Source organism: Dromiciops gliroides, chromosome 6, assembly GCF_019393635.1.
Source record: "Dromiciops gliroides isolate mDroGli1 chromosome 6, mDroGli1.pri, whole genome shotgun sequence".
In the NCBI taxonomy this organism is placed as follows: domain Eukaryota; kingdom Metazoa; phylum Chordata; class Mammalia; order Microbiotheria; family Microbiotheriidae; genus Dromiciops; species Dromiciops gliroides.
In genome coordinates, this window is record NC_057866.1 from 234,587,635 (window position 1) to 234,603,442 (window position 15,808).

Sequence of the window (15,808 nt, forward strand, 5' to 3'; positions counted from 1 at the left end):
ATGAGATAATGCACACCTCTAAATCTTGTGCTATTACTACTATAGAGCAGAAAAAGTAAATTAAGATGGAAAAACTGCTGGTATTCAGAGGACCTGGGTTCAAAACTTGCCTCTATCACATACTACCTCTGTGACCCTGGACAAATCACCTCACCTACCTGGGCCTCAGTTTCCTCATTTGTAAAACAAGATAGTTGAACTAGATGACTTCTGAGGTCTCTTCCAGCCCTAGTTTTGTGATCTTTTGGTCAAACATTAAAACTTGAGTTTTGACTTTTCCTCTAACTAGCTTGATCTTGGAGAAGTATTAACCTCATTTTCTTGTCTTTCTTTCTTTCTTTTTTTTTTTTTTTTGGTGAGGCAATTGGGGTTAAGCGGCTTCCCCAGGGTCACACAGCTAGTAAGTGTCAAGTGTCTGAACTCAGGTCCTCCTGACTCAGGGCCAATGCTCTATCCACTGTGCCACCTAGCTGCCCCCTCATTTTCTTTTAAAATGAAAGAGCAGGAAATCTCCAATGCCTTCCCACTCCCAAATTGTAGGATTCTACACAGACAAGAGGGTGAACTTGTGAAACTAATGACTTTGAAACTTCTATAGTTATATTAAGGAACAGTGATTTCATCATTGCGAAGACTCTTCAGAGAGGCAAAATAGCACATCCAGGGTCACACAACTAATAAGTATCAGTGGAGAGATGTGAACCCTATGTGAAATTAGTTGAAATGCTTGCAAGCTATTTATAAATGCATAAAGACTTCAGGTGACAAACATAAAAAACACTTTGTATTCTAAGCATAGTATTTAAAAAATATTTATATGAAAGGCAACTTCTGAAATGCACAGTAAACACTAATTTACTGTCTCTCCTCCTAAAGATCCCATTCTATACCTTCCCCCATAGTACAGCATAATCCAGAAAATTATAATGTGTTTCCAGTCACATGGAACAATCCTAGGGATAGATCAATGAAGAACTTGTGACTGGGAAAAGAGGAAAATATACTGTATCAGGGGGAGGGGCAAGAGGAAGTTGGCACCAAGAAATTTGTGTATGATTTATGATAAAAAGAGCTCTGAAGGGGAAATAGCCCCACTCTCTATTGAGAAGCAGCAGAAGCACCTGAGGAGCAAGTGTTTCAGGTCCATGCTTTCTTTTCTTTAACATGTAAGGATTTGGGAGGCATAAGAGTTTTATGGAAAACCCACTGATGGGAAGAAAAAACAACAACACTGCTAAGGCCAGACCACACAAAGATTCTGCCTAGAGAGTGAGGAAAACAGGTAAGAATGTTTAATTTGGGAAGGAAAGCAATCAGGACTTGCCAAAGTGAGAACCAAGGCCTTTTCCATACCCATGTTCCTACTAGGTCAGAAAGACCTGTGAGGACACTAAGTCATAGTAGGGTTTTGTGGCTAATTTTTATTTTAATTCCAGAAACTCTCAGGATATAGTCAAGTGTTTGGTCAAAATGAAAATAATTGGAAACTTTAGGCTTTTTTCCTATTTTTTAGACTCCCTCTCCCTACCTTAAGAATAGATGTTTGGGGCACCACTAAAAAGGTTTAAAAATGCAGCAGCTAAAATAAAATGAGGTCATTACAACGTCATTTGCCATATACATCTGGTGAAAAGGAATCAATTTAAAAATATAAGAATATTTATTCTTATTCCTATTCTTCATCCATCACAATCTCTCAGGAAACATCTTATTCTTAGGTAGATTTACTTCTCCATAAAACATCTGGAAGTGCAAATTGAGTAAAGAAGACCCAATTTGTATATCTGAATTTAAAAATCATGGGTTATTTGCTATATTGAATTTTCCTAATAACATTACTGTCCAGAAATACATTTTAACATTGTCTTTCCTAACTTCAATTTATTTGCTGATTAAAGTCATGAAATTTCAAAAAAAAAAAAAAAAAGAAGGGGCAGCTAGGTGGCACAGTGGATAGAGCACCGGCCCTGGAGTCAGGAGGACCTGAGTTCAAATCTGGCCTCAGACACTTAACACTTACTAGCTGTGTGACCCTGGGCAAGTCATTTAACCCCAATTGCCTCACCAAAAAAAAAAAGAATATTTAAAGAAATTATGTACTAGTAATGACTGACCAGGATTCCAAAGAAATAATGATGAAACAAATATGCCCTCCACCTCCTGAAAGATGTGAAAGAATTCAGAAGGTAGGAGACAAATAGTTTTTTGGACATGGTCAATGGAAGTTATACATGTGTGTAATGGGTTTTGTTTTACTTGTGTTCTTCTTTGATGGGGAGGAGGTAGGGCTGGAGGGCAAGGAGGCGGATCTTGGCTGATTAAAACAAAATATTTTTTTAAACTAAAAAAATATGTAAAAAGCCATGTGTTAATATTGTAAAGAGAAACAATGAAAGATTTGGGAACTCAGATCAACACAATGACCAACCACATTCCCCTGGACTCTTGTCAAAATGTGCCACTCATCTCCAGAGAGAGGTGATGGACTCAGTACAGAATGAGCCTTTTTTTTTTCTGTAGGTCATGGCCATCATGGGAATTTTGTTTTATTTGTTTATATATGTTTGTAATAGATTTTGTTTTTCTTCTTTTCTCAAATGGGGAAGAGTGAGGGAACCGAAAGAAGGGACTTTAGTCATCTAATATATTTATCACATATTAGATGAGTAGTATCAAAGTAAGGGAAGGGATAGCTTATTTGAAGGGTTTCTTGGATTGTAAATCACATGAATTCCTGTCTGTGAAAAAATGAAAGAACTCTCAACTACTTGAATATCTATGGGACTTAAGATTTTGGATTAGAAAACGCTTTAAAAAAAAAAGGAAAGGGGCGGCTAGGTGGCACAGTGGATAAAGCACTGGCCCTGGATTCAGGAGTTCCTGAGTTCAAATCCGGCCTCAGACACTTGACACTTACTAGCTGTGTGACCTTGGGCAAGTCACTTAAGCCCCATTGCCCTGCCAAAAAAAAAAAAAACAGGAAAAAAATTTTTTAAAAAAGAAAACCCTTTGAAGTTAGGAAATAGACCTCTTTTAGCACCTTATCTGTATAGTATAGCCTTAGAGAATTGCCTAGAACAGGGCTTCTTCAACTTTTTCCACTTTTTGCCCGAGAAATTTTTACACAACCCCAGGTATGTAGGTATATAAAACAGGTATACATAACCTTTTACTATTGCCAAAAGTGACTTCCACATTCAATTACAGGACCCCATATGGGGTCATGACCTTCAGTTTAAGAAACTTTGGCCTAGAACATTGCCTGAAGTCACACAAACACAGCCAGTTTGCTCTCTAACCACTATTTGGTGCTGGGCCAACAAATGACCAGACTTCATTAAGTCTAGTCTACAGCATTTCAGGCAGATTGTTAAGACTATAGTTGTTGAGGCTCCTACACAGAAGGCAGAAAAAAATCTCAATTACAATCATTCAGGAGATTGATTCAACCTCACTTCAGAAGTGATTTTGAATTTTTTTTTTAAAGATTCAAACTAGTCTTTAGGTGTGTGTGTGTGTGTGTGTGTGTGTATGTGAGCTTTAAGTAAGAAACTCTCTCCCTCTCCCAAAGGAGAGAGATCTACCCTTATAGTCTCCAAAAGCTGACTGGTAAAATCGCTCACCCAGGGTTACTTGGTCAGTTTGTTGATTAAGAGCTTGCCCACACTGGGCCTTAGGGTTGAAGTGGGTGAGGGGAGTGATGAAGAAAGGGCTCATGTATCTTGGAGGGGGGCCAAGGAAATGGGAGATTGAATGAAAAAGAGCTTGAGAAGTCTCAAACTCCTGGCAAGATGCAGTTCGAGTGGGCAAATTAAAATCAGATTGAGACGTGATGAAGAAAACAGGATGCCTACAAAGGGACAGAAGATTTGAGATTCTTCAACCCACGAGTCAATGTGGGTAGTCATTGAAAAATCCTACCATTGCAAGGGATTCTGGGCCCACTCACCCAGTGCTGATTTGACCCACACCACTACCCTAATTGGAAAGCCACGCGTGGCACGATATCGTGGATAGGGTGTCCATTTTACCAGATAAGAAAACTGAGGGCCCGTCATGCAGCAGGAAGAGGTGAAATTCGAAATGCAGTCCGACTCCAAACCGGGCTCTCTCGGCGCACTCCACCACGCTGCCCCGGGATCCAGTGACCCAAGACCCCGAGCCAGGCACAAAGCGCTTTCTCTCCAAGGAGCACACGCTTGCTTGCACATCATCACTAATGGCAACCAACAGCCGAGAGATAGATCCCGGGGGCCCGGCCCGCAGCGGGATGTTGACCTCGGGACTAGCCAGCCGGCACCCAGTCCCTCCCTCCGCTGGGTACCAGAGAAGGGATAACCTGTTCTGCAAGGTGGGCAAGGGCGTTCTCATTGTTGAGGCAGGGACAGCGTCTTTGAGCAGCGGTCCATGGACGAGGGGGGTGGGGCGGTGATTCCACCAGCCTCCTCCCTAGCACTGTCAGACGCACCCCAAGGCTCCTCCCCCCTCCAACCTACTCTCTTCTGCCAGGGCTCCACCCCCGGGGTTTGGGATGCCCGGGTTTCTTCCAAGCTCAGTTTGGGGGTGGAGTCGCCTGCCTTTTCAAACAGCACCCTTCCCCCTCGCCCCCAGATTGGCGCCCCAGGCTGCGGATCAGGCCCAGGGTGTTAGGGTTACTAGCGGGTGGTAACCCGATAAGGGCTCCAGCCAGTCACTGCACGGGGCCTGATTTTGTCTTTCCTGCAAAGGCTGCGCGTATGTTGCCATGTTCGGAAAGAAGGCGGGGCAAGTTTGGCGACCTAGCATCTATGGAGCCAACCCTTAGAACTAATAATGCCTGCCCTCGGGCCACCCATATTTGTAGGCTGGGAGGGGTGGTGAGGCGGCCCTTTCCCGGGAAGCAACTAGAGAAAAGGGGCCGGGATGCTGGCCAGGATGGAAGCGGCCCAGGGGACGCCGGGCAGTGTTTGGGCAAGGAGCAAGAATGCTGGTTATGGCCAGGCTCTGTCCTCTCCCGTTTAAAAAAAAAAAAAGAAAGAAAAAGTGTTCCCTCATTCCCAAAGGGACTATTTAGGACAGTCTAAAGATGCCTGTCCTGGAGACAACAATGTGAGTATTATTGGTTTTGTTTTTTAAACGCCTTAAGGCGCTGGGCAGGGCTGGGCTCCGCAAAGCAACCTGTGGTTCTGACCCTCGGGTGCTGATGGCCTGGGCTCAGAAAAGAGACAGCTGAGAGAGGAAATGGGAAGTAGGGCTGTTCTCCTTGGAGTGAACCCACTGGACACTTTGCACATGGTTTTATTTTTGGTTACTCTTAAAGGATGCAGAGGGAGATTTGGTTCCCAGCAGCCCGGCGCGGGTAGGAAGCTGGAGGAGGCCTTTTGGGGAGAAGCCTAGGAATCCCTGAGAGCTTCAGACTCTCCACTGAATAACTAATCAACAGGTATTCTAGTGACACCTCTTTCACGAAAACCAGAGGAAGGGAGGAGATAACAGTTCACCGGGCATTGTCCTCTTGTGTGTCAACTGTGCTAAGCCCTGGGGACACAAAGAAAGGTCCAAGAGAGTTCTTACCCTTGAGGAGTTTACCATCGAATTGAGGGAACAATTTGTAAACAACTATGTATAGGCAAAATATATACAAGGTAGATAATCTTAGAGGAAAGGCTCTAGCATTGAGGGGGATCAGGATATGCTTCTTGCAGAAGGTGGGATTCTTAGCTGGGACTTGAAGGGAACCATTGTTTTATTGCATAAATTAAAAATAAAATAAAATAAAAATTTTAAAGGAAGCCACGAGAAGGGAGATTGTTCCAGGCACAGGAGACAGCCCTGAAAATGTCTGGAGTTGGGAGTGGGAGTGTCTTGTACAAAAAAAAAACCAGCGAAAAGGCCAGTGTCACCACCAGACACTGGGATGTAAGTTCCTTTTTCCTACCTTTGCTGAGGTTTTACCAGTTTCTGCAGAACCACCCTCTTCATTTACAAACCCGAATAACCATTGTTTGAACTTGGTACAGCCTAACACTTTCAGATAAGCTAATGGCCTTTTAGGGAACTTCTTAGTCATTTATAGAATTAACTCTAAAGAAAGATTGTGCATGTTGCTTGATTTGAGGTATATGTTTTAGCCTAATCTTTCCTTTGGGAAGGTCTCTTTCTTGAGGTGGGAATTAAGCCAGAGTTTACAGGAAGAGGCAAGGAGTCTTTCTTTTCTGGAGACTAAATTTAAAACATATATAATCATTATTCAATTATTTTGTATAGTTATTATTATTATTATTATTACTTGATTTGGGATATGACAGTGTCTCTAGAGTGGTTCTTCTATAATAAATATTAAGTAGCCTTATACTTTTGAGTTCTTGCATCCACTTTTCATTCTCTTCCCTTACTACTGTAGTAATATAGAAAAAGTGGGCCTCATATGTGTAGAAAGGACCCATGGGTGGTGGATTTGTTTGAATAATTCAGCTTCTTAATGAGATTGATTCACAATTTATACTAAAAACAATTCACATTTATATAACACTTTTAAGGTTTACAAAGCATTTTCCTTGTATCAAACCTATTTCACAATGAGAAAACTGTGAGGGAAAACAATCCTCTTCTCAATAATTCTCAGGAACTCAGCAGCGATGTGACAAAAGCTCTTTTGTTTCCTTCTCGTGAGAAGGCACCCTAGTGTGCAGCTAGTGGGTGCAAAGAAAGGGGGCTCACAGGCCCTGTTTTAAACCTTAGTCCCTAATGCAAATGAACCCTCCCCTTTTTCATCATTGGTCTGATTACTCAAGGGTTACAATCTACGAGCAAAAACTAGCTAATCGGAATGCAGTATTCCCATCCCTCTTCCTTATATGGGCATAACTCAGGAGTGAACCTTATTTTTCCTTATATGGACACAAATCAGGAGCAGACCTTATTGAGACCAGGGCTCCTTGAACCATGTGATTTTATTAGCCAGAAGGGGAGGAGGGGATCTGAGACCTTTGTCCTAAAAACAGGTCAGGAGGAGTATGATTGACTGTTATATCCTCATTGAGAGGAGACAAATACCCATTTTCTCACAGAAACTGAGTCCTCTTAAACTATGATTTGCCAATGATCACACAGCTAATGGGTGTCTGTGGGGTGGAGCATTTCAGTTAGTGACCCCTATGGCCTAAACCCCAAACATCTGATCTGGAAGTTCTCTTTGATAGCCTTCTCAGCTAAGCTCTTTACCCAGAGCACTGGCCTCTCCTCTCCCTAGGTTACTTTATAAATAAATAGCCCAAAGGAATACAAATTTGTCTGCAGAAACTTCACAAGATTTCTTGGGGTTTACCTGCAAGATGTCTTCTAAAGACCACTCCTTTAACCTAAATAACTCTGACCCTCATTAATTGGTGAACAATAAGTCCCAGCCTAGGCCCATTTTGCTGTAGTTTGGCTTCTGGATGGTTCAGAGTAGGCCTAAATAGCAGTTGTATCTCTTGACCAGAAACGCTGAGGGTCTTCTTTCCTCTCCTTATCCATCAATACTTTTTTTGACTAGGTGAAAGAGGCCTTTCTTTGCCTCTTTCTTAGCTAACCTTAATCACTGAATGGGTTTTGCCTCAGGCAAACCAAGACCTGTGAAAGGCCTTAACTTAAAAGGCCAAGGTCTCCCACAGGCCATTTCCTCTTGTCCTAATATATAATCTTACCACTGGATCCAGATGGCTCTGGAGGAGAGAGTGAGGCTGGTGACTTTGCACAGCCCTTCTTCACTTAAATCCAATTCATTCCAAGTTCTGACATCACCTCCCCGATGTTATGGTCCTCTTTGAGAAAGAAGGACGAACAACAATATCAATTGCTGTTGGACAGTGTCCAATGAACTATTTATTACTGTTTTCTCCAAAACTGATGAAGGGCACAATCATTTCTCTAGCAACTTACTTGTTACAAGGAGGAGAATTGAGGTACAAATTGGGACAAGTCCAATTACATTGACCTGAAAAAGAAAATGGGTGGTGTTTTATTGTAATACTGTCTGGCCACAGCAGCCCCCTCATTCGGCTCTTGGGTTCCCCAGGATGGAGTATACATTGTGTTTTTCTCCTCTGTTGCCTCAGAAACCTCAGTCGAATTGGGTGGGCCCTCAAGGTCTGAGGTAGGATTTTTCTCAGGTGTGGTCTTAGCCCAACCCACCTTAAAGGGACAGGGAGAGAAAACATTCTGCATGACCCCTCGGGTGTATCCTTACAAATTTGGAAAAAGGAAAAAAAATTGGACATGGGTGAAAAGGAGCAAATGATTTACTTGCAAGAGAAAGATTTAAGGAATGATGTAGGAGGCAAAAAAGGGGTTAATAGAAAAACCTGAGACCCAAGCTTTAATTCAGATATTAACTCCTAAAAGGAGTTGGACCCCAGTTAATGGATAACTTAAAAGTCAGGATGTGGGTTCTTGTACCCACAGAAATCAGTGCCCATAATGGAACAGAGGGAAAGAGGCCATGAAGACCAGAAACTATAACAATAAAGGAAATGACAGACTATAGAAACTTAGACTAGAATTTTTTTTTTTTGGTGAGGCAATTGGAGTTAAGTGACTTGCCTAGGGTCACACAGCTGATAAGTGTTAAGTGTCTGAGGCCAGATTTGAACTCAGGTCCTCCTGAATCCAGGGCCAGTGCTCTATCCACTGTGTCACCTAGCTGCTGCTAGACTAGAAAATCTAATGAAAAATGAAGATGTTTTGAAACTAGCCATGGGAATCAGAAAGAGACATGCACAAAAAAAGGCCAAATTTGTCCCCAGATTCACCTTATGATGTGTAAACCCCAAGAACACACCTCCACAGAAAAAGCTACCCGCCTCGGGTTGGCTTAGGACCCCAGGAACTCCAAATTAGGATAGGTCCTCCCATGTACCTCCCAAAGGTAGAGATTATTATAATGAGGACAGGCCCTCCCCTGTACATCTCTAAGGTGGAGATTATTATAATGAGACTGATAATCAATTTATCTATACTATAAATATAACTGTCTTATTCGAGAGATACCTTTCTACTATTCTGGTTCTCACCCTGTGGTCACCCACAGTATTGCAATAAAACTTGGGAAACTGAGTCACTGAGTCTTCTTTTGGGACAACTCATGATCAATTTGACCCCAAATTCCAGCCCACATCAAGATTATCCCATGAGAAGGTCTAAATTAGGCTATGCTAGAAAGTTACAAGCATAGATTGGCAATTTGAAGAAGACCACAAATTTGACCCAAATGCTTTAGGCAGATTGAGTAAAAGAAAAATACCATCAAGGTTTTAATTCAGGCAACAAGGACTTTGTCAAGAACAAAGAAGGTTGGTCAAAATCTCAATGATACAGAGGATGATCAAGAAGACCAACCTCTTTTAGAGGAAGTTTTAGTAAGGAGGCAATGTGAGATGGAAAGAGCACTGGATTTGGATTTAGATGACCTGGTTTTGAATCCAGGTTTTGGAGTTAGCTACCCAATGACCTTAGATGTTAACCTCTCTGAAAATCCATTTCCTCACCTGTAAAATAATAGGGTTGATTCCAGGAAACAATTTGGAATTATGAAAAAAAAAAGTTACTAAATTACTCACAACATTTGACTTAGACTGTATGGCCCAAGTGGGTGATTTATGAGAAAATGTCCATATGTACAAAAATATTCATTGTGTTATTTGTGATAACAAAAAATTGTAAATGAAATAAATGTCTAAAGATCAGGGAATGACTAAACAAACTAAGGTATACAAATGTGATGGAATATTGCAGCATTGTGAGAAATGGAAGATATAATTCAGAGAAACCTGGGATGAACTCTATGATGTAGAATGAAGAAATTAGAGCTAAAAGAATAGTCTTCACAATAATTGTTGTTTAGTTGTTGCAGTTGTGTCCAACTCTTCATGATACCACATGGGGTTTTATTAGTAGATACTAGAGTGGTTTGCCATTTCCTTCTCCAGCTCATTTTACAGATGAGGAAACTGAGGCAAACTGGGTTAAGTGACTCCCAGGGTCCCACAGCTAGTGTCTGAGCCAGATTTAAACTCAGAAAGATGTCTTCCTGACTTCAGGCCCAGTGCTATATCCACTGCGCCACCTAACTGCCCATACACAATGATTACAGCAATGTAAATAAGGTCAATATTAAGAGACAACAAACCTTCTCATCAAAGGCAGTAGACAATATTGCTAACACCTATCAAAATTCAATCAGGCCTCCTTTCTGTTGACAATTGATTAACTATAAGATTGGAAAGTCACTTATACTAAGCCGCAATCACCTTGTTGAGAGGTTCCACTTAACTATTTGGGGGGGAATTGCATACTTTATGGGGGGTTGTTTGGGTATTGTGATATGTCATGTATCAAAACAAAATGTTTTGATAAATTGAAAAAATCTAAAAAAATGAGACTAGGTATCCATGTGTCTAAAGTTTCTTCTTCCAGTAAGTCCTCTGAACCTAGAATAGAGTGTGGGAAGAGGAAGAAAGAAAAACTGAAAATAGTTTAGTCATTGATAGATGTGATGTTGACTACAGGCCTTTATGTGGGAAACTCTGGGAAGAAAAGGACTTTTTTTTTAAGGGACAGGAATAGAATTTTCATGTTATCTTGTCTCTCTTTAAAATTACTTTATCCCTTCCCACATCCTATCTTTTTTTTAGTTTGCAAACCATGGGAAATGAAGATAATGAAATTCAGAGTAATGAACCAGAAATAAATTCTACTGCTTCCACAACCAAGAAAACAGAGGTAATTCTGTTTTTGTTCTATAAAAGTTACATTCTAGTCAGTGTTAGATGGGTCTTGAAAAAAGACTCTTAATGGAGCTGTGAATTGGTCCAGCCATTCTATTAAGCTATTTAAAACTATGCCAAGGCAGTGACTAAACTGTCTAGACCATTTGACCCATGGCTAGAGATATGCTCTAAGAGCTCAGTGAGAAGGCTTCACAGGTACCACAGTTATTTATAGCAATACTTTTCACAGAAACAAAGTAATGGAAGGAGAGCTGATATCCATCCATTATGGAATAGCTAATCAATTTATGACAAATTAATACAACCTAATTAATAGAATAATTTAATAATTAATTAATAGAACAGTTTAATTATCAATTAACAAAATATTTTCATTATTACTTAATTTTAATAATAGAATATTGCTGTACCATAAGAAACAATATGAGTACAGAAAAGCATAAAGATGGATGCAAAGTGAAGTAAGCAGAACCAAAACTCAATGCTATGAAATTATAATTATCAAAATTGATCCCAAAGAAGAGAGATAAGAAAACACAGCCTCCTTTCTTTGTAGAGGTAGGGGAACAATGGGTGTAAAACAACACATGTTATGTCAGATATTTTTCAATGCATCGCGTTATTTTACTCACAATGCACAATTTTACACAATGCAATAAAAAAAAATCTGTCATTACATTGTTCCCCATCTATTGCAGTAATAGCAAAATCTGGGGGTTGATGGCGATTCTCAACTGCCTGACCTCACTGCCTCATGGTTTCCTGTAATGGAGCTAAAATGCTCTGTCTGTCCCTTTCTGCCCTCTCCTTTCCTTCATAAATACATGTTGCTATTTCTTTAATTCTGTCTGTACTCAGGGCATTCCAACCTGGACACTGCCTTTCAAAATATTTCCATATTTCTGGCAAGGATTGGTGAACAAAGTGATTAGAAATGAAATGTGCATCTCTAGAATCTAATAGGGTCTAATCTTTGTTTGGCACTCTTATACAATCTATCATAGAATATATTAGGTCTTTCATTAGGTTCCTGAATGGTATCTATGAATTTTTGCCTGTCACAATCTAAAATAAAATGTGCAATCTTTTAATACTTTTTTTTCAGGAATAGACAATTTTTTGCCTCTGTGATAGCATTACTAACGTCTTTCTAACCTCTAATTCCAATTCCAAGCAGTCATGATATCAAGTCGCTCCAATTTAACCAATCGCTATTTTCCTGACTCTTAATTTGAGTGTGGGATGATAGCAGCAAAGTCAGACCAAAAATGGTGTTGATCCTAATGATTTCAGTGTAGTCAGTCCTTTAGTGGATGCATTTTTATTGGCATATCTGATTTTGCACTGAAAACAATCTCGAAAAGTTATACCTGTCATTGTTGGGACACTTTTTTCATAGACATTTTTGTAGGGTCTCAAATATGACTTGAATTTTTTTGGGGGGGGCAATGAGGGTTAAGTGACTTGCCCAGGGTCAAACAGCTACTAAGTGTCAAGTGTCTGAGGCCAGATTTGAACTCAGGTCCTCCTAAATCCAGGGCTGGTGCTTTATCCATTTCGACACCTAGCTGCCCGTGACTTGAATTTTTTAAAGTAAACTTTTATTCGTATCTTGTTTTTCCCATCACTTAGATTTCTATGTCACTTGTTCATGACTACAACCTCATCATAGCTCTGATATCTTTCTGTTCTAAGAAAACTTTGGTATGATGTCTAATACTTCCAACGTTGTACCTTTTCCAAATATATCACCCGTGTATTAGCTCTTCATAAAGTCACGTGATTCTGCCAGCCATTTCCCCCCTGCAACATAGAGTTTTCATTGATTCCAATACTAGAAATGTTATTTTCTGATCCAGTGACTTTAATCCTATATCAAAAGAATCATGTGCATACATTTTCATGTACTTTTAATTATTTTGCCTTAGGAGGGGGCTCTCATGGATCTCAAAGGTATAGATGGAAACGAACCAATGGAAGAAAGTGCCCTATTGAAAAATAGCGAGCCATCACCAGAACCATCACCAGAATCAAACAGGGAGAAACTGAGGCAAATATTTGCCTGTCCTCCAAGAGGCATCCTTGTTCGAATAATAACAAATGGTATGTAAGGAAGAGGGCATAAAGGAATGAAAACTAAAAATGTATTTAATGAGAATATTTGCATAGGAGATCACCTTGCTTAGGTGGGTCTATCAGCAAACTCCCTTTGAACTTTTTTCCTCCTTTGCTTCTCCTCCTTCTCCACCTCCCCAGGGAAAATGATTGACATGGGAGCTTTGATCAGGGCCAGTTTGCCCCTTCTTAGGCAGCCTGGGGGTCCTTGCTCCTGGGAGCTTACCATATCACTTTAGCCCATACAAGCTCAGAGTCCCCAAGCTCAACCCTTCCCCCTAGTAGCAGGGATGACAGATATGCATACTAGCTATGCTTCTTTCTGATTTAGGAGGTGATGCTACACAGAATCTTCTACCATATTTCTCTATGAAGTTTTACAATTAAGTTTATATTCTAAACCAGTGTTTCCCATAGCTGCAATGTCTGTGTTGGGCAAGGAGATACTGTGTTTACTTGCTAAAGTGGTTTCTTCGCTCTTTAGCCTCCTTTTTATGGTAATTGATTTACCTTGGAAATCTTTAAGAAATGGTTATAATCTCTGTCAATATCTATTTTATCCATTTCCCATTTTTCAGTCTTGGAAGCTTTTTATTTATTTGTTTTTGAATCTTTTTTTTTTTTTTTTGCAGGGCAATGAGGGTTAAGTGACTTACCCAGGGTCATACACCTAGAAAGTGTCAAGTGTCTCAGGTCAGATTTGAATTCAGGTCCTTCTGAATTCAGGGCCAGTGCTCTATCTACTCTGCTACCTAGCTTCCCCTTTTGGCAGCTTTTTAAAAGTTGAACATGCATGTTGGGATTGTTTGGATTGCATATCAATTGTTTATTTTTATTTGTATTCACTTCTAGTTTTATATTAATTTTTTTAGCAAGCCTACATGGATGATTAATTCAAGAATGATTTACATTTATAATCAATAGTTTCCTGTTTGTCAAAAATGGAATTTTAAAATTTCTTGTTTAGTGTTTACCATGTCTGGTATCTTCCAAATCTTTTCTTTTCTATTATTAGATTCTGTCTCTCTCTCTTTTTTTTTTGGTGGGGTAATGGGGGTTAAGTGACTTGCCCAGGGTCACACAGCTAGTAAGTGTCAAGTGTCTGAGGCTGGATTTGAACTCAGGTCCTCCTGAATCCAGGGCCAGTGCTTTATCCACTGCTGCCACCTAGCTGTTCCCAAATCTTTTCTTAAAGAAAGAATTAATGATGTATAAGTGTGAGGCTTCCTTTTCTTACCCCTGAATCATATTTTCCTATGTATTTTTCACTGTCATCCTCTATGACCACTTTTGAATATTAAGTATCAAAATATGTATTGTATTAAATTAGAGTAGCTGACTGAATCATAGAATTTCTTTACCTCATCATCCTCTCCAATAATTGTGGGCATATAAGCTGCAGTTATTTTCTTTGTAATCTTTTTTTTCCTGTTTAGAATTTTATTTTCCAAAATATATGTAAAAACAAATTCTGACATCAATTTTAAAAAACTTTGTGTTCCAACTTCTCTTTTTCCCTCCCTTCTGACCCCCCATCCCGAGAACTCAAGCAATTCAATATAAGTTATACATGAGTAGTCATGGAAAACATCCCCACATTCGCTAGGTTGTGAGAGAAAACAGTTAAAAAACAAAACTTGAGATTAAGGAATTGTCAAAGAAAAAAATTTTTTTTAATGTGTTTCAATCTCTTTTCAAATACCATCAGTTCTTTCTCTGTAGATGGATTGCAATTTTCTTAAGTCCTTCAGAGTTATATTGGATCATTGCCTTGCTAAAAATAACCCAGGAGGCCCGAGCCCAAATCCGGCCCCAGACATAAGACACCCCACCCTGGTTGACCCACAAAGAACAAAGATAATCAAAAAATAAATGCTTTACAGATATCATCCCTTCATATTCAGTTCAGACCTGCGTCCTCTTTGTATTCCTTACAGAGAAAGTTCTTATGAGTTACAAGTATTATATTCTCATATAGGAATGTAAATATTTTAATATCCCTCATGATTTCTTTTTCCTGTTTACTTTTTTATGCTTCTCCAGGGTCTTGTATTTGAAAGTCAGATTTTCTATTCAGTTCAGGTCTTTTCATCACAAATGCCTGAAATTCCTCTTTTTCATTGAATTCCCATTTTTTCCTCTGAAAGATTATATTCAGTTTTGCTGGGTATTTGATTCTTGGCTATAGTCCCAGTTCCTTTGCCCTCTGGAATATCATATTCCATGCCCTCCAGTCCTTTAATGTAGATGCTGCTAGATCTTGTTTTATCCTTATTGGAGCTCCACAGTATTTGAATTCCTTTTTTCTAGCTTCTTGCAATATTTTCTCTTTGACCTGTGAGCTCTGGAATTTGGCTATAATATTCCTGGAGGTTCTCCTTTTGGGATCTCTTTTAGGAGGTGATTGGTGGATTCTTTCAATTTCTATTTTGCCTTCTGCTTCTAGAATAGCAGGGCAATTTTCCCTAACAATCTCTTGGAAGATGCTATCTAAACTCTTATTTTGGTCATGGTTTTCAGCTGTTTTTCCAAGGAGATATTTCATATTGCCCTCTATTTTTAAAAATTCATTTGGATTTGCTTTACTATGTCTTGGTTTCTCATAAAGTCACTAGCTTCCATTTGTTCAATACTAGTTATTAGACATTAATTTTCTTCAGAGAGCTTTTTTATCTCCTTTTCCATTTGGCTTTTCAAGCTGTTGACTTTTTTCTCATGACTCTCCTGCATTGCTATCATTTCTCTTTCCATTCTTTCCTCCCTCTCTCTACATCTTCCTTCTATCTCTCCCACTTTCTCTTCAAAGTCCCTTTTGAGCACTTCCATGTCCTGAGACCAATTCGTATTTTTCTTGGAAGCTTTGGATGTAGGGGCCTTATGGTTGCTGTCCTCTTCTGAGCGTGTACCTCAATCTTCCTTGTTGCTAAAGAAACTTTCTATTGTTC

General features: G+C 39.7%; 1 protein-coding gene and 1 long non-coding RNA gene across 2 annotated transcripts in view; one reads left to right on the forward strand and one right to left on the reverse strand.

The window, feature by feature from the left end:
• LOC122732518 overlaps positions 1-4,464 on the reverse strand; it is a 79,409-nt gene extending 74,945 nt beyond the window's left edge. The window contains exon 1 of the long non-coding RNA XR_006353625.1: positions 4,340-4,464. This is a non-coding gene — a long non-coding RNA (uncharacterized LOC122732518). The remainder of the gene's footprint in view (positions 1-4,339) is intronic.
• Positions 4,465-4,816: 352 nt separating this feature from the next.
• Positions 4,817-15,808, forward strand: part of SLC9B2 (solute carrier family 9 member B2) — a 43,280-nt gene continuing 32,288 nt past the window's right edge. Inside the window, exons 1-3 of the mRNA XM_043969511.1 lie at positions 4,817-5,088; positions 10,653-10,740; positions 12,677-12,851. Coding sequence (XP_043825446.1) covers positions 5,066-5,088; positions 10,653-10,740; positions 12,677-12,851 — 286 coding nt within the window. The 5' untranslated portion in view covers positions 4,817-5,065. The remainder of the gene's footprint in view (positions 5,089-10,652; positions 10,741-12,676; positions 12,852-15,808) is intronic.